An 18,866-nucleotide genomic window follows, 5' to 3' on the forward strand; every position below is an offset into this window, starting at 1 on the left:
TGTGCTGCTTCCTATATATCATACAATTTTGTAAAGCTTCCTCTTTATCTGCAATGCTAAAATCCTATCTAAAACACCTCAGTACAAATGTCTCAAAAGCCCAAAGGCTGAGTCCAGACAGCCAATGTAAATTCAGGTACAGAGAAGCTGTTTAACCCAATTGATATATTTTTCTTTGTACACCAAACTGCCATGGTAGATAAATGAAGACAATACAGATTATTAAGGAGGATTTTCTAGACATCTTTCCCCCAACAGATATAAATGAATAAAAGGACACCAAGAATAGAAAGCAAAACAGTGGTTGGTTTTGTTGATGACTGTGTGGACATCTGTCATAGGTCAAACTATCAGCCAAACCTGTCATAACCAGCAGGGAGCTACGAAGAGGAGTATGGTCTGCTTCCACTTGGCTCAGCATATATTTTGGGAATAAACAACACAGGAGGAACAGCATACAACTCAAATTGCATTGAGAAGGAGGATATCTGACTGTAAATCAGGGTTTCTAGCTCTTTACAATAGAAACATGGACATACGATTAATTCTTTGGTGAAAAAAAGCCTATCTACAGAGGTTTTCCACTAATAGAATACAAATTTACAGCAAGCATGCATTGCTGCCAATATCCATCAGGCCTGAAATGGAGGTGGTTTTACAGGCAAAGCACATGGTGAGGTTATGCCAGAGATAGAGCCATCTTTGTACCTTCATTACACATCAGAGAAACGAAGAAAGGGTATTCAGGCTGGATTTTTTCTGTAGTAGCGATCATTAACAAACAGGCAAGACCACCATGCTCACAGTAGTCTAGGACATGGCAAGAACTCTACTGTCTAAAGGATTAAAAAACTGTTTCTCTAATTCAACCAACAGACAAGGTGCAGTTGAAGTCTGTCCGAAGGTCCTAATACAGTCATTTCATAATCAATAATCATATAAGTATGAATGCGCTATTCCTGTCAGTAGGCTACCAGCATAGTGAAATTTTTCAGTAGTTGTGTGCAGGATTAAGTCCCACAGGCAATATTCTACACTGCTAATTAGTTAATTCCACTAAAAATCAAAGGTACTTTATGTATATCAGGTACACAGCAACGTCTAAGTCTGGTAAACCAGTACTCACAAACCAATATTGGGACTCAAGTTACAGCATGATAGAAGCAAATTCTCTCATCCTGAAATAGCACCAATCCAGTCAGTCTAGAATTCAGGAAATGGTGGAAGTAAAAGTTTTTTCCTTAATGCTCTCACAGAGTCTCTCTAGATGATCTAGCTCTTAGATGGTCCATAGACGATCACAGACTGATACCTATCTCTTTGCAAAACACTCTTGCAAAACACATGCCAGAGAAAAGCAAATGGAACAGACCAAGTGAAAGGAAAAAAACCCCTGATTTTTGTGGACATGGGAATCTGAAATATATCACTTCTCAACTGTAATCTCTATGTCTACTAGAAGAGGACAAGACAATCAGTTCTGAAATTGTTTTGGGATGTTCTTAATTCCTGCATCAAACTTCCTGCTGTCAGCAAGAAGCCTTGGAAACAAAGGTGCATTCAAGGAGAAATGTATTACGAGGACTGCATGTGTCATGTCACCCCTGCTAGGTGATACTATGCACTCACAAGTGAACTTGTAGTCTGGATGCCTGAGGTTGCCTGATTAGCTGTAAGGTCTCTTTGCCTTTAATTCAGTGCCAGCACACTTGATGCAAAGGCTACTAAAAGAGAGGAAACTGGTATCTGCAATCTTGATGCTAGTAGTCATGGCACTCTTTTAGAGAGATCCTCAGCTGAAAATACAGAGGAATGACCCATGGTTACAGGAGCACTAACCACAGATACCTTTTGTTGTGCCAATTTCAAGAACATCTTTTCCAGAAATAAACAGTATTATGGACTGCTCCAAAACAGAAATAATTTGAACTCTCTGTCCCTCACCCAAGATTTAAGACAAGAAGGAACAGCAAACAAAAAGCTTCAGAGACGGATCCTTTCTAAAGGAGAAAAATGCATACACTGTGCCTCGTAACTTAAGGGTCTCAGACTGCAGTTTTTATTGGCTTTATAGTGACTTAAAGTGGTGACTCCTCCCATTCACACATCCCATCACCTTCATTAAACAGAACCTGGGCTCACATACTGACAAAACTTGAATGGGATACAGGAACTTTAAAAGGTTATCCATTACTGTTTGCTTTGCTAATGTATTATGCTGTCAAATAATACTTCATTTATTTGTAGAAGTAATCAGGTGTATGCTACCCTCTAGTTACTTGGGTGATCAGGGCTCACAGAAGTTCTTTAATAGAACACTACACTCTTCATATTTTCTTCTCAACTATTTTTTGCTATGAGCCATGCATATATTCTGGTTTTCCCATTCATTCAGTTCTCAGCCTTCTCAGTATTATGGCTATCAGAAGCGCAGAACACACACTAGTGACTACACTAAGTCAAGAATCAGTTGTCCAGCGTAATGCGTAAGTGTAATGTGACATCCTTTTTCTAGTATGGCATGAACGTTTTCTTTCACGCACTTTTCTGGGCTTTTTTTTGGTCCACAGGATATTTCAAGAAAAGTCTGCCTGAGAAAACCAAAAGAAACAGAGGAACTTCCACAAAAACTTATTTGAAGGCATTAAAAAAAAAATCAAGTTTTTAAAAGTAGCCTTAGACTTTATAATGAAACCTATTAAAATCGTCTATATTGATTTAATTTGTAAGAACTCCATTTCAGACAACTGTGGTTGCTGCTCAGGAGCTGAAAGCAGAAATAACCTCTCTCTCTCCACTATTCATACTCTAGTACTTCTCCCTTCCATCTCAAACACTTGGTAGTGGGCTAGGGAGGAAATGATTGCTGCTATCTGAAATGGTGGTCACAAGACCCAGACAAATTCAGATGAAGCAGGAGGAAACGGAACATGGTCCAAAACTAAAGATGCCTTATACAGAACACTTTCTGCAGACACTCTCCTTGGCAAATCAGTCAAGATTCTCAAAGCACAAGAGCCTCAACCAGGTTTCTTGCACCTCATATCACCACTCTCAGATAAACAGATGCATCTTTAGGTGCTCAGTGTCAAATAGGGCAGTATCAGAGAGTTCAGATGCTACCCAAAAAATCATCAACAAATAGGAATAACTAGAGAATGCTTATGAGAAGATATTTCAACTTCACTCCACATTCCCCAAATCACTCCCTTGATTTCCTCACCAGTTTTATTTTCCATATAGGTTTAAAGGAATAATGCAGTGGTTCTTGAGTTTAGGCAGAAATACCTGAGCTGTGGAAATTTACTTTCACAGTATATTATGAAACATATATGAATGTCTTTACTGAAATCAAGGGCTCAATAATTCCAAATTTTATATGTTTGATTTCATTAAACTCAATAAGATACACACGGGAAACTGAACAGTGAGCAAGCACTCACTGAAGACAACATTTACACACTTGCACTTTTGAGTCATTGTCAACAATAAGAGCACAAATGTTATAATACATTTTTGTTTCTGAAAATTCAGTGGTGAACAAATGTACTTGCCAATTACATACCTTGAAGTTGCAATTTCCACTTTGGTTCTTGCCATGGCAGCTGCTCGCTGTGCTCCCTCTATTGCTCTATCCACTTTTTCTCTAGTTTTTGTGTTTCGTATTGGTATAAGTTGTTTTCTTATTCCGCGGACCAAAACATTATTTTTATACTTTCCTTCTTCTTTGGTGCCATCTGGAAACATGGTACATCCATATCCATGCCTCCTGTTATTTAGCCATTCTCCTTCATATTTCATACCATTTGAACGCTCACTAATACCAAAACCACTGCGCTTGTCATTCTTCCATTCACCCATATAGGTTTCTGTCGTGGTGGCATCAACATGGTCTTCCATAGGGCAATAATCACAGTCACCATCTCCAAAACTAATTGTAGAGTTGGCATCACTAGAACTAATCCTGCTCATAGCAGCATCACTCCTGACGGAGCTCCGTTTGCTAGATATTGATGATCTAGATTCAGATTTTCTAAGTTTTATATTACCAAGAAGAGATCCTCTTCTGAATAAGCCTCCTTTTTTCTTAATGCCCATGGCTTCTGGATCACTGTGAAAATTCAGCACAAAACCTCCTCTTGTTCCAGCTGGACTGTCTGAAGTGATGTCGTGCAGAATGGTGCCATTGCTCTGCTCACTTCGAAGCGAAGCTAGAGATGTTCGGAGGGGTGAACGGATCACAGTTGCCATGCCATAGGGTACACTCTGACGCACACCATACCCATGTCGCATCCCTCCTGTCCACTGCCCTTGGTAGGTACCTTTTAAAGTAATAAAGAGAAATTTAATTTTGGAAGTTGTAGAAGACCTAATAGGCTACATACAGTATGCTACTGGCAATACTATATCATCAACTCTTCCTTTGGCAAGCAGAAATGTGGGGGGAAAAAAAAAATCACAGAACATGATACAGTATACAAAATATTTTTTGTTATTGGTTTTGCTTATAAGTTATTTGTCCACTGCAAAAAGCCTTTACCTTGAAGCCGCAATAATGTATTTTGGCAACTAAAACACAGTGGCTATCATAAGTGGTTTTTGAATGGGTCTGTCCATGGAAGAAATTTCTAAAGCGAGACTCCTTCAACATTTCTTTAAGGTGGTTAGATGGGGAGGGGATAAGCAAAAGCAGAGCCATGTTACATGTGGTCAGACAAGGAAGGAGAGAGGGTTGGAGGGAAGGTAGGGAGCAAGTTACTCATGACTCTTGCCTCCAGCCACTCACAGATCCTGCTGTGTGTGTGCAGGAGTGGAAGAAGGAGCCAGTGGGGGCAGTAAACATCCTCCTGTCCCAGGTTTAAGATGACCGTAGACCTCTCCACTTCAGAGTGTGCTTGACAAGCCACTAAGTTGTTCTGATCTACAGGCCAATCTGACTATTGTCATAATGTTTTATCGTACAATTAAGTATTTCAAAGTTTTTTGAATATACTTGAATAGAAGTAAAGTATAAAATACTAAGACCAAAACCTCTGGATACCTTACTTTACATCAACTCTTGATATTAGCATTTCTTGCTGTTTCCAGCAACATAAACAAGGTATATTGGCTTCACAAAATATTGGTTGTATAACACAAGCTCTGTTTTATTCTAGCTATCATTTCTGAAGCAAGTATTACAGGAAAGTAGCATACTAACTTTACTGCCACCTTACCCTATGAAAAACTCCCAGGGGAGTAAGTGCCTTTCTTGAGAAACAGCCGAGCTCAGGTTTAAAGAAAGAACAAGATATTCAAGCTATTTGACAGTCATCAAAAATTTGGAAGGCTGACGAGACATAAAAATACAATAAGTGATACTATTTTTCTATTTACATACTGCAGTATGTTGTGACAGAAAGATCAGAAGCATGAAGCTTTAGCACTGCTTCTATTAAATCTAAAGTTGTCTTTCATTTGTGCTGCTGTACGTAAGAAAGACAAGGCAGTGATAAACAGAGAATAATATATACCATTCTATCTCTAACTGCATTTCATTGTTTACATTGCAATCATAGTAACTTTTGTATTCCTTTTTAAATATCAACATATAGAAGAGCAACATGGTATTTGATATGAGGAGTCACAGATATCCATGTAATGGACTTCAGGCAAACCTGCATCAGAGCCAAGAAACTGCATTATCTGATTACTACTGCAGGCAATTATTTTCTTGCATTCTTAAAAGACATTGTCATTTCAGGTCAGATAGGCACTTCAGTGTTAAGTCTCTAAAGCCAGATGATCCAAAGAAAGGTGCCAGGAACCTCACAACTGGCAAACAGAAGATAACTTGCTTTCTAAGATCATTTTGTTCCAATCCCCACTAAATTGCTTTAAGCTTTCCAAAACAAGGTGTCTCTCCCACCTAGGTGTTTTTTTTTTAAAAGAACTATTTTGACTGAATATTCTTACAGAAGTATGAATAAGCAATCTTTAAAATATCTTTCTTTGATTTTATTCTGTTTTAATTGGATTACATATTAAAAACTATTCTTCAGAGAACTATGTATCAAAGGTCAAATACAGTGATTGACTAAAAAATGTTCACATTTGTCAAATACCTCGAGTTTTAGATGTAGTTCAAAGCTTTCTTTCCTTTGAAATTACATCTCCTTTGTAAAAGCATACCATTTCAGTTGTGTACATGTCAATTATCTATCAATTACAGTTATACTATATTATCTCTTCTGCTAAATTATATTTTAGTGTTAGCAGGCAGTTAAGTTTGCCAAGTGTGCTTTCTTTATTGTATAATATTAAATAGGTTCAACAATATAACTATTTTGTGTTGGTACAAAATTCTACCAAGCGGAAGGTTTTTGTTTTAACAGATGGCTGCTGACATCAACAACAAACAACTTTCTTAGTTTCTCTCTCATTCTCTGTATCCTGGATACCTGCTGATGCACTGGTTGTAAGGGTGCTGAATCTAGAAACATGATTATTATAAAAAACTCAGCATATGGAGAAGAACAAATAGAAACATGAGCACAAAACACTGATATGGCATATTCTGTAAATACTGTAAAAATACTGCCATCTTGTAATGTTTCTTTATTAAACAGAAATTTCCCAGAAATACATTAATATTTTATGAGCATAAATGACTACATTTTGTACCTACTATCATAATGATATACCAGAACTAAGAATCTGGCTACATATATTTTACTGCTACATACTATGATCTAACATCCTGTAACAGTTAAAATAATATATCTAATTCTAATTTTGATTATACCATAGTCTTACATTAGAATAGCAACTCAAAACTACAGCCCTCCATATTGTTATTCTAGTGTCAGATGAAGAAGAATAAACATATTTCAGTACAGAATTTTATAAAACTACCAAAGGTCAACATAGGCTGCATTTTTTCTTGATAATGCTTTGTTTCAATGAGTAAATGCAGAAAATTTGAAAATATTTAATCCAGTATGACTTCTGTTTTCCAATATTCCATAGGCAGAAATGAAAGTGGCTGTTGTTGCCTATGAGAGCATTAAAACCAAAACAATTAATGTGCTGTTATTTACTTACCAGATTTTTCTTCCTACCAGGGCAATAAAATCAAGGCCAGTTTCTTTTAAAGAGAAAATAGCTAATGAGGAAATGGAAGATTCATATTGAAAAATAGTACTTAGAAAGTACCAAAGATGTTTAGCTGGAATTTTGTGCAGTCTTGCAGGTAACAATTGTCTTTTTTATAATTACAAATCCATTAAAGGAAAGATCTCCAGTACTAGTGCTGAAAAACTGCTTCATTATCCTTGATTTCTCAGCTTGCATTTTAAAGGTAAAATATTTTAAAGGCATACGGGGGGCAGTTCACAGAATGTAGATACAATGGCCTTACAGAATGGAGATCTCAGTAATTTGATTTACAGCAAACTATAGCTGTACCATCACCTCCAACAGAAGATGTTTTAGAAAGCTTTAAATGAGCAAGACAAGGCAAAATAATATTATTAAATAATGAAATGCTACAGCATATGATACAAGACATGATAAAACAATCTTCTCCAATATATTTATAAACACACGTGATATATTACATAACATTCATCATTTACTATTCATATTGTTATGATGGATAATACCAACAAACATGTGTTCTCCCCTTTCACCTTAATTGATGGTTCCAGTAAGGGTCAATTTAAGACTACCACTGTAATTACCAAGCTATTTGAAAACCGTATTTGACCATAAAACAACAACATTGGTCAGCTTTATTTTTTAAAAGCTAGGCTTGGTATCCTTTGTAACAATGAAGAAACATTCAGCCACAACTTCTCCTGACTATCCACCTGGTGCTTAACTGGTTCCCCTGAAAGGGTGTTCATATTTTGGGCCTGAAAACTATTAGAAAGTATATTTTTCTTTTGTTTTTGTTGGTCAGTTGCTCTAAGGTATAATTTTACAGCCTGTCTCCTTAGGGTTATGCTGTGCCATCCCTCTCCCCTTTAAAAACAAAACAAGAAAACTTTCGGTTGTATTTACAATGCATTTACAGCTGTAAATGTCATTGTCTACTTGTGAATAAAATTTTAAAATTATGCTGTGTGAAAAAGCTGAGAGGCCAAGGCTGTAATAACTTTTCCACTTACTCGTCTTTTATTTTTATCTTCCAGGAGTTTAACAAATTAGGCATTACATCAAGGTTTTTGCATGCTCTTCAGACTTAAATGCTAGATAAGCAGATATCTAGAAAGAAGAGTACTTAGCAATCTATGAACATATGTACTACTGATGACCTTTTCTTAGGATATATTCCTCACTGATCTCTATAGAAGGACAGTGCACATCCTTACAGCAAAACTCCTCTTACTGCTATTGTTTGCAGGGTCATACACTGCTAACTAATTTATTTGTACATACTGAAGTTTGAAATTAGGCCTTGATCCTTCTATAAAAACTTCTCAGGTAGACTCGTGGACTCACACAGGTGCAGCAAAATCTAGAGAGTTTAAAGGGGGTATAGAAGTCCAGATCACTGTAGGAAACAACCTGATGGGCCATCTGAAGGCCCAACATTAGCATGTACAATGAATGGGGGATCATGAATTATAATTCACAATGTTTTGCTTAAAGATTTGTCTAAGCCGCAATTCTAAAGCATTTAAACACAGCAGGCTATTTGTTATGGATGCTGTGCACAGTCTTATGTGCAGAAACATTGAGGAATATTGTCAATGTTTGCTATGTGTTCCACTTCCCTCACTCAGCTACATCTCCTAATAATACCTATGCATTTTAAAACATATTGCAAAAAAACAACAACCGCCCCCCCCCAAAACAGCATAAAAGCCTAGATTTTAGGCTTAGGAATTTTAAAACAAATTGGCAATTGGCATAGTCTAAACACAGTTACCTCTTTACACTAGTATTCTCAGATCATAACAACGGAAAAGCTTTACCATAAATATTTGACATTATGTTTTTAAAGACACGTATGCAAGTCTGATCTCCCTGTAAAGACATTTCAGGTATTTTTGTAGATGTACAAACATGGCAATTGCTCCCAGAGTGTGAAAACAAAAGCTCTCATCTGTGAACATCTTTGATGTATTGCTTAACTTCATTCAGGAATACTTACACTAAAAATCAATGGGACTTCACATCCTCTGCTCATATGAACTGAAACATGTAAGAGATCAGGGCTTTGGTAACAGATTAAAGTTAATAAAACTATAAATCTTATGATTTAAACTGCATGCTTCATATGTTCCTTTGGACAATGGATTTCTTGTTAGGTTTAAGTCTAAAAAATTTAGGAAATTTACCTCTGAATTATCATTACTATACAGAAATTAAAAAAAAAATCCACAACAAGCCTAAAGAAAAAAATACAATGTACTTTAGTTATCAGGAAACTCTCTCCTAAAAAAAATTATTCAAATGCCAGTTCACTTTTCTAAAAAGAAAGAAAAAAGGGGTGACTGCAGCAAATTCAGCTCTTTGACTTCTAATTTATTATTATTATCATTATTTTAGCTAATAAGTCTACTGTGTAGTGAAAATGAAACAAAAATTCTGATTTATGTTTCATGTTTTCTTTTTAAACCCCCAAACACATATCTAGGCTGAATGTGAGCATCAGAAGTTTCCACACCAGGAAGCAATTTTCAGATCGTTACAGAAGTGTAAACAAGAGGATTAAAAAGGTCGAAGTTCCAAAAACCACAGCACATTTCATCTTATTAAGGAAATGAATTTTACCTAACTCACTATATTTTGTATTAAAAAAAAAAAAGCCAAACACACCAGCCACCAAAAACATCCAACTGTTAATGTCTCTTCTTCTGCTTAAAAGAAAAAATATCTATTATCTGATGCAATCCTTTAAGCTTGATCACAAACCGCTTATCAAAATCCTTGAAGAAACCAGCAACAGCCTCAATTAAGAGATCTCATAAAAGGGTTGTTCCTTTAGTTAGATAAAATGAAAATTAAGTTACCACTGATTTTCATAAATTCTATTTCGTGCATGTTACTTGAGCAACTCGCTCATTGCTAAAGCAAGCAATATTTCTGTAAAAAAAGCCCTAGTCCTAAAACTGAGACCAATTCCTCCCCCCTCCCCCCATACTGGGACAAATCAAATTCAAGAGTAACTGCACTGAAGTCCCAGGTGGCACTTCCACAGATGACAGACATTATTGCTGCAAAAGATAAATTTTAAAGGACCAGGCTTATTTGCCTTTCATGCAGTGCTTGAAAAGACATAGGTACAATAAGATTAAGTGAAACTAGCTATTCAGTCAGGCTTTGCTCCTAAGAGACCCTACGAAACCTTGGCTTCACATCCCTTGAGTTAAATAAACCAGCAGAATTTCCTAGGAGTTTCCTAGGAATTTCCTAGGAGGTTACAGTATACACTTACGGAGTATACTGCAACCGCTCAGTACACTTACAGGGCGGAGCGCTCATTTGTTTTTTGTGGTGAAGGTGGTGATAGAGACTGGCCTCTTTAATTTCACAACATAGCTCGTACTTACAATAGTATGCTTAAGTTGTCCCATATTTTAATAAAATATGAGTTATTAAATGAAGGCGGAGCTAAGTTTCCTCGGTTTTACCCAAGCTGGGTGCCTATTTCATTACCTTTAGTGTCCTGTTCATGAGCTTAACAGTCTAATGAATGACTAAAGATGCACTTAATTAACCGGGAAGCAACAAGGAACAAGGACTTGCTTGTTAAGTTCTTGGTGTTTTTGAGAACAGTGAAAGGGAGCTCCGCGGAGACCTCGTTTGCCTGCTTTCTCCCTGATATAGGTGCTGCTGAGCGCAGCTATCGTTATCGCCCAGCAGCTGCCGCACCACAGAAAGAGGAAAAAATGTTTTCAGGCAGTCGTAATCCATTCCTCAAGTTCAGCGACCCAGGCACATTTCCCCCAGCTGGCTGAGGGAAAACGGTAAGCCTGGGAATACAGACCGCTCCGGGGGCGGGAGCGGGGGGAAGCACCGGCCGAGCCGGGAGCGCCCGCGCGCCGCGGCCGTTACGCCCGGCCCGCCGCGGCCGTTAGCGCCTCGCGGGCGGAGCCAGGGGGCACCGGGCACCTGTGGCGCGCGCCGGGCCGGGCCGCCCACGGCGGAGACTCGTGCTTCGCTGGCAGTTACCCCGCGAGCTGCGTGCGTCACCGGGAACGGTGTGTGTGTGTGTGTGCGCGGGGAAGGGTTTAGTGGCGGAGCGGGAGAGGAAACTTCTCAGCCCGCGACAGCGGCACCGGTGAGGGGAGGGCGGCGGTTTGGGCTGCCCTCGCGCACGCGCATCCCCCCCGCGCCGGGCACCACGCTGCCCTTCCCCCCCTCCCCCCGCGGCATCCCGGTGCTCCCGCCGCCCGCGCGCGGCCGGGGCGCCCCCCACAGGCCGCCCACCTCCGTCCCCGTAGGTCTCGACGCCGTAGCCGTCCTGCAGCCCGTTGCTCCAGGTGCCCTCGTAGCGGGCCGGCGTGCTGAGGCTCTGCCGCACGCCGTAGCGCCCCTTGAAGCCGTGGGACCACTCGCCGCGGTACATCCATTTGCCCTTCGTCTCCACGCCGAGCCCGTGGCGCTTGCCCTGCGCCCAGTAGCCCAGGTAGGTGTTGCCGCTGGGCCAGGTGTAGCCGCCCACCACCTCGAAGCCGTGGGACCAGGAGCCGGCGTACTCGCCCTGCCCCTTGGGCCCGGTGCAGATGCCGTGCCCGTGGGCTTTGCCGTCCTCCCAGCCGCCGCAGTAGGTGCCGCCATCGTCGAAGTCGAACCGGCCGCCCGTCATCCAGGGCAGCGGAACGAGCGCGGCGCCACTGCTGCCGCCGCTGCCGCCGTCTCCCTCCCGCCTTCCCCCCTGCCTCCCGGCCGCGCTGCGCCGCCGCCGCCCCCCGCGACTGCCAGCGCGCTGCCGGCCGCCCGCGCCCAGCCCAGCCGCAGCCCCGCGGCGGCGGGCGGCGCCCCGCCCCTTCGCCCCGCCCCCCCGCCGCCGCCGCCGCCGCCGCCGCCGCCGCCGCCGCCGCCGCGGGGCAGGTGCGCGCCCGCCCCCCCCGCGGGCTCCTGGCCGCGGCCGCTCCCGCCGCGGCGGAGGGTCCGGGGCGCCCGGCGGCGGAGCCCTGCCCGGAGGCGGCCGGGCGCCGCCTCGCCTCGCCTCGCCTCGCCGCTGCTGCGCCTTCTCGTCCCCCCCCGAAGGCCTCCCGTCCCTCGGGCTGCGCAGCAGGTCGCTGCCTCCGCACACCTGCGAGCGCACACAAGGCAATACGCGAAGGGAGAGCGCTTTCAAGGGGTGCTTCTGGTTCGGGGTCTTTCTCCGAGGCTCGCTTTATGCTCAAGCTGCTGCTGCAGAGCACGGTCGAGCTGTAGTGCTTCGTCCCTGCTCCAGACCGCGTGCGAAGCGCTCCTTCTCGAAGGGGCAAGCCGGCAGCGGCTGCAGAAACTGAGGTCTAGAAACAGGGGACACAAGGAACTGTAAGTTTTTATCAATGGCCTTTCAAGGGCAGTGCTCCTGGGAGCTCTGTCAGGCATCTCACATCCTGCCTTCAGCCCCGTGGCCTCTGGAAAACTGAATGGCTTTAAGGGCTGCCAAGTGCTCCTTCGCCAGATATTTGATAATCAGATAAAAATATAATGACAAATGACAGGAGAAAGAAGGAAGCATAGAAATACTGGAGAAAATGTAGCGGAGAAGGGATTGAAAGCTCTTGGTTATCTCTCAGGGCGTCTTTTCTGAAGCCAGCTTTTCGTTCTGTTGCAGTCATAGAGCAGGACTGGAAGAAAATCTGAAGCAAATGTTTCTCTTCAACAGGGATTTTGTAAAAAGCATGATTCATAAATTATGAGGAGTGGTACTATCTGGATGCAGAAGATTTGGAAAAGTGGGGAAATAGCAATAGCTATTTAGTAGCTGTTGATAGGAACTACTGGTGAAGACAAGCAGAAACTTAATTGCAAGTCAAAGATTTGAACACAAACCATCAGAAGTTAAAACAGTTAAGCCTCAGAAATTTTATGCCAAAATCAGACCAATAATAAGCAGTTTTGACTGCATCAATTAAAGGAAAATTTTGCACATATTAAACGTAGCCTTTTAGCTTGAATAAGTTTACAACCTCTGTGCTTCACAACACTGTTCCGTGTTTTTATAGCATACTCATTACAGTCAGTAATAAAGTATCTCAGCTCTTTCTAGTAGTGCGTTAAGTGCTATAACTGACACATGTCCCATGTTATTTCTCATCTCCTCAGAGGGAGAAGTGTGTGCCATGAAGTCTTGTTTCTGTTTCAGTATGGGACTTTGGGATTTCTTCTTCTGCTTAAAAATATATAGAAGACTGTGCACACACATATTTGTGCACATACCCACAAAGAGAAAAAGACAAGATCAAAGAAATGTACCTTGTCCTTGAGAAGACAGGGGAGTGTTTGATGCCCCTTTCTGCCTTGGAATTTTGTTCCATTGTTTTGGAACGTGGAAAATGAAAAGAATATTGTGTCTTTAGCACAGACATTAGGCAGTCTTTCATGTATCTTTGGACAAGGCTGTAGAGTGTGCTGAAGTTAAGTACTGAGACCTTTACCTTGATGTGAGCTTTTGTGGAAAGCCATTATTGAGACTGGAGAAGAAATCTGAAAAGGTTGCAGTAGATGGTATTGTTGAAGAAGATGCAATTCAGTATCCTCTTAGTACTTCTCAAGCTTATCAGGTGTTATGCCCTACATATCCTGCATTTGTCTAGTCAGGAACAAGGTTGGAAAAAATGGTGGTCAAGGTGTGTGTGATTTGAGGAGTTTATTATTTTCATTCTGTCTGAATCATCAGTCTCTTCTATTTTCTCAGCCCTGTCACAAGGGAAAGCCCTGTTGTGTTTCAGCACAGAATGTCAGAAGACTGAAATGATTTAGATGGGAGTGGGGGAACTACCTGTAGTCAGCACGCCTGTAGCCAATATTGGTATACCATTAAAGTAATAATTGAGGTCCCCTGTTTGTAATTCTGTGTATTATTCTATAAGCAGATTCATTAGCTGTCATGGTTGAATTGGAATTGTATTTGAATTTTTCTTTTTTCTTTTTTCTTTTTTTTAGCTGTGCACTAAAACATATTGGACCATTGCATTAATGAAATGAGGATCTGTCCAGGGCCTCTTCGTCCTTCGCTTATACTTCCTTGATTTAGATTATGTAGGTTTAATATCAGATCCAGATGTAACCAACAAGATTGGACAGACCAGAGGTGACCTATCAACATGCTAAGAAGGAATTATATCTATTCTTCTGTTATCACAGAGGTGTCAGTGGGTGTCGTCTTATTGACCTGCAAAGAGCCTAAAATGTATGGTAATTTCACATGTGGTATATATTTCCAGGTCTATTTAAATTAAGTTATCTTGGATTTGATGCTTGATGACAAGATGAATTCATTACTGCCAGCCTTCTCTTATTAGATTTTCCACAGGGGATAAATTTTGATAAATTTGAGGATAAAGGTGGTTCACATGGAACTTACAGCATCACTCAGCCAGGTCTTGATGATGTAAGAAGTCTTGAGTGTCTCATTGCTGATGAGGTTGTAGATTTTTTTGATGACAGATTTTGCACTGATGAGCCTCAACTTGAGTTCATGACATTTTGTGTTTGCTCTCGCCAGTTTGTAGGTAATGAATATATGCAGTGTGTAGTGTGTGTTCATTAAGTACCTTAGATCTGCCTGTTTTGTTTCCTTGGACACTTCCTCCCAGTATCAAGCTGCCAAATAGTTCTAAAACTCCATAGTATGCAGGCAGCAAACGGTTATAGGTAGAAAAATGTGTTTACCTTTTGTGTCCAAAATAAATATAATTGCTTCTACTATTTTTAAATCTTCCTTACAGGAGTTCTTTTCTGAGGACTTTGATATAAGTAACATTCAGAAAATACAAAGTCCAGGTACAGTTTGTTTATTTTTTACAATGGAGAGCTATTTTTGTCTTATATTGATCAGAGAAAGTTTACTTTGTGTGGTTCGGTTACTATGTGAATCTTCACGGCATTGGGTCTGATGACATGCTTACACTGTATGTATGCAAAAACTGTGCTGCAGGGTTATATTTATAAAGGCCCTTGATGCAGGGAGGTTAGATGCAGCAGGTAGAGATACTAAACTCTAGTGATTTAATATTAACTAGATACAAACTGCTGAGTTTAAACTATTAATCTGATAGATATCTGATGCATGAATAAAAATTAGGCACATTTATTCTTACCCTTAAAAGCCTGATTCAGCAGGGAATTACTTTAAGTACTTAAGTAATCCCATTTACTTCAGTGAGACTACACATGAGCTTTAAATGAAAATTTGCAAGATATCTGTGCTCAAATAAAGCAAAGCTCTGAAGAATGTTCTTAAGTGCTCTGCAGAACAGAGGCAGGGTGTTTAACTGATGAGCTACAGGAGCCGCACACATTGTACCAGAGGAGTTCACACAGAGGACTGTAGCGTAGGAGGCAGAATAGAGAAGTAAAGGTAGTACAAAAGCCACAACATAGAAATTTCAAAGGCAAGTAGAAAATTCCTTCTTGGTTCCATTTGAACAGCCACAAAGTTAATGCCAGCTTTTATGTCTGGAATCTAAATTAACAAATTTATAAATGTAGTTCTGACTGTATTTTTATACAAATTATGTTGCCTTACTTATAGAAAGGAACATTTCACTTTTTCTTACTAAACTGGCAATTCAAGGAACTTGCTGTGAATACTGTAACTCTACAGGATTTTTTGCAAAAGAGGAAATTCCTACTATTATTTTGAGAAACACTGTGTTACGAAACTAGTGTTCCTAGCTGCATAGGCAAATGTGAGTTTTACCTTGCACTTGAAACCGGGATCTAGCCAGAAAGACACCAAATTTAATTCCAAACATACTATGCTTACTCAGTGAATACAAAGTTATTATTTGCTTAGTAAAAGTGCTCATAAAGCTTATAAAAACAAAAACACCAATTGTTTTCTAGCTTTAAAACAAGATGAATGTGTTCTGTACCCAGACTTCTATTTTCTTCAGTGTTCTAAGTAAGTGAATTAGATTTTAAATGAAGGTGGGATTTTAAAGAAATGCATCTACATTGATCATCTTAGTTTCTGAAGTGATTTTAATAGTGACAGAACTCTCCATGCAAATAAGTTGTACTGTAATGATTTTTTTTAAATGTACAAAAATATTAGGTTGTCTTATAATTATGATATGCAATAGTGTTTTGATTTTGAATGTTTATGAAATTATGAGAAAATATGAAATATTATTTCTGATCCTTGTTAAGATTTAGGGTTTTTTAAACCTTTGTATGTCTGCAGGACAAAAATAAGAGTGCCTTACTATACCTTAATCTACTCTTCTTTTTATTTAACTCTAAATATGTTTGGTTTATAATGCTTGACTTGAAGAAAAGTGCACCATCACTGCGGTGTGTTTTACCCTAAATTACCATCCAGAGAATTCTAAAGGTGGAAAAGACCTTCAGATCAGATTTATCACTAGCAAGTTTTTCCTAAATGCTAATTTGAATCCTGCAACTGCTGCAGTTTAAGTCTATTGCTTCCTCAGGGAACATAGGAAAAAGTTTATTGCTCTCCTCTTTCCAGCAAACTCATGAGTGTTTGAAGATATTTCATCATGTCTTCCTTTAGCCTTTCTCTTTAGACTAAGTAGTCTAGATCTTTCATTTTTTCCTCCTAGACCTCTAACTGTCACTGTTGCTCTTCTCTGGACTTTCTCTAGTTACTTTATGTATTTGTTGAGGTATGATTTCAAAAACAAAATACACTACTCTAGCTAATATTTGACTATATTAGAGTAACGTAATTCCATGTGCCTCCCAAATGATGCTGTTCTTTTATGCTGATGATGTTTTGACTAGTTATCAGTTTGTTCTGCTATTGTCCTAATCCTTTCCCACAGAATATTGCTTAATCAGTTGCTTCCCATTTTAGTGCAGTTGAGTTGCACTCAATACACATTCACTTGAACTTTTTTCTTTTTTTTTTTTTTTTTTAGATAACTCCTCCAGGCTGTCAAGTCTGTTTTGAATTCTAATCCTGTATTGCAGCTCCTCCCTATTTTATACAGGTAGTGAACTTTTTCCGAGATCAAAGTTGTTAAAGAAAGTGTTGAATGTTATAGAATTCAGTACAGATTTAACATTTGATACATCCTTCAGGTGTGGGAATGAATAATTAATAAGTACTATTTAGTAACTGTAAACAAAGTGTAGTCTCTCGCCACAGTTTTACCTGTGGTGATCATATTTAACTAACATCAAAAGCTTTACTGAAGTCAAAATACATACATCTCTTTTCCATGTGCACAGTTCCTGGTAACTGTGCCAGCTGTGTGATCACAGTTAAACTTTTCAGTGAAGGCTGAAACAAAAAAAGCATTTAACATTTTGGATTATCTCAGCGTCAGATCGATAGCTTTCCCTCCCCACGGAGCAGTGGAACAACTCTTTCCTTGACCCTCCCCTGCTACTACTAGACTGTCGTTTCCTTTTCTGACCATTACTAGCCGTATTTCATTCCGTGCTTTGGCCTTTCTGATTTTGTCCCTACATACTTGCGCTATTCTCTAATATTCTTCCTTTAGCAATTTGACCTACTTTCTACTTCCATATACTTCCTTCTAGTGTTTCAGGATCATTGAAGAGCTCTTGATTTAGTCAAGTTTGTCTCATGCTACATGCCTTTTTTTCACGCATATTGAGATAGTTTGTGTTTATGCCCTTCCCATTATTTCTTTGAGAACACAGATCACTCTTTGGAGTTTAGTATAAAATAAAATCTAGTGGAGAGCACCTCCAAGATTGTGGTTTTCACGAGACAGTCCTGGCTGACACTGGCTTGAGTTATTCTCATGCCCCTCAGCCCTCCATGCTGCCAGCACAACTGTTTCTTCAGTGAGCTGTGATTTGGATCAGGGAACCAATCCAGTTTAAAAATAATCCAGCAAAAAGATTTTTTTGTTGTTCTTAAAGCTGAATCATTTTATTATACTGTTCACAGAGCAGTTATACAAACAGTTGCCCTAATGCAATTGAAAGAGTCCAGAAAAGCTGGCAGCTTTACAGTTCACCTCTTGTGTTTTAATTCTATTCTCTCTTTCCTAGGAATTAAAAACAATATTTTTCTATGACCTGCCACCCAAGTTGCCCTCTACTCTTGCATTCTCACTCAGTTTTTCCTTGTTGCTCAAAAGGAAAGGCTATTCCAAATTTGATATAGTCACTTTGCTGGATAACAGCAGAGAACATTGCATTGTAATCTTGGTGTAGCATTCTCCCTTGGTTGTTGAAGTCCACCATTTTCAACATGTTCTGTGCTTTGAGCAATTAGCAGGAGCACCCAAAGCTCTTGAGTCCTGTGATGTGTCCTAAAGATTTTCCGGTGGCCTGAGGAGATCTGAGGTCTGACTGAAGCTTTTCCTACTGTTTGGAGTGTTTGTATTGCTCTCTGACATGGTGTCGTGCCACATGAGAATTAGGATTGTTTCATGTTTTCTCAGTGACATGCAAAGCATCTCTCTCTTTTACCTGGATGTATGTTTTGGTAAAAATTGTGTAGCATTTTTGAGATCTTAATTCCTCTGATAACTTTGGTGTAAATTGGCTAATGAGCTAAATAATTTTCATAGTTGTTGCTTTAGTACTTTGATACATAAATAAATGTTTAGCAGCCTGACGTGCTACTCACCATCTTGTCATTCTTCTGACTCTCTCTACTGAGATCCCCTTACATCTTCCCCAAGATCTAGGCTTTTTGCCGTGTTTTAGGCCACCCATTGATTTCAGCTTAAAACCCATCCTTATTAGTTAGCCTTTTTGCA

At 40.0% G+C, this 18,866-nt stretch overlaps 1 protein-coding gene and 1 long non-coding RNA gene across 3 annotated transcripts in view; one reads left to right on the forward strand and one right to left on the reverse strand.

The window, feature by feature from the left end:
* The window catches only part of JPH1 (junctophilin 1), a 90,376-nt gene extending 78,510 nt beyond the window's left edge, over positions 1 to 11,866 (reverse strand). For both annotated transcript variants that reach the window (XM_013942868.2, XM_013942869.2), the window contains exons 1-2: positions 11,422 to 11,866; positions 3,566 to 4,322 (exon numbers count right to left, since the gene is read on the reverse strand). In XM_013942868.2, coding sequence (XP_013798322.2) covers positions 3,566 to 4,322; positions 11,422 to 11,800 — 1,136 coding nt within the window. In that variant the 5' untranslated portion in view covers positions 11,801 to 11,866. The remainder of the gene's footprint in view (positions 1 to 3,565; positions 4,323 to 11,421) is intronic.
* Positions 10,511 to 14,347, forward strand: LOC136991260 (uncharacterized). The gene is made up of 2 exons (XR_010883305.1): positions 10,511 to 10,958; positions 14,098 to 14,347. It is a non-coding gene; the product is annotated as an uncharacterized lncRNA (long non-coding RNA).
* The last annotated feature ends 4,519 nt before the right edge of the window (positions 14,348 to 18,866 follow it).

Source organism: Apteryx mantelli, chromosome 2, assembly GCF_036417845.1.
Source record: "Apteryx mantelli isolate bAptMan1 chromosome 2, bAptMan1.hap1, whole genome shotgun sequence".
NCBI classification, from domain to species: domain Eukaryota; kingdom Metazoa; phylum Chordata; class Aves; order Apterygiformes; family Apterygidae; genus Apteryx; species Apteryx mantelli.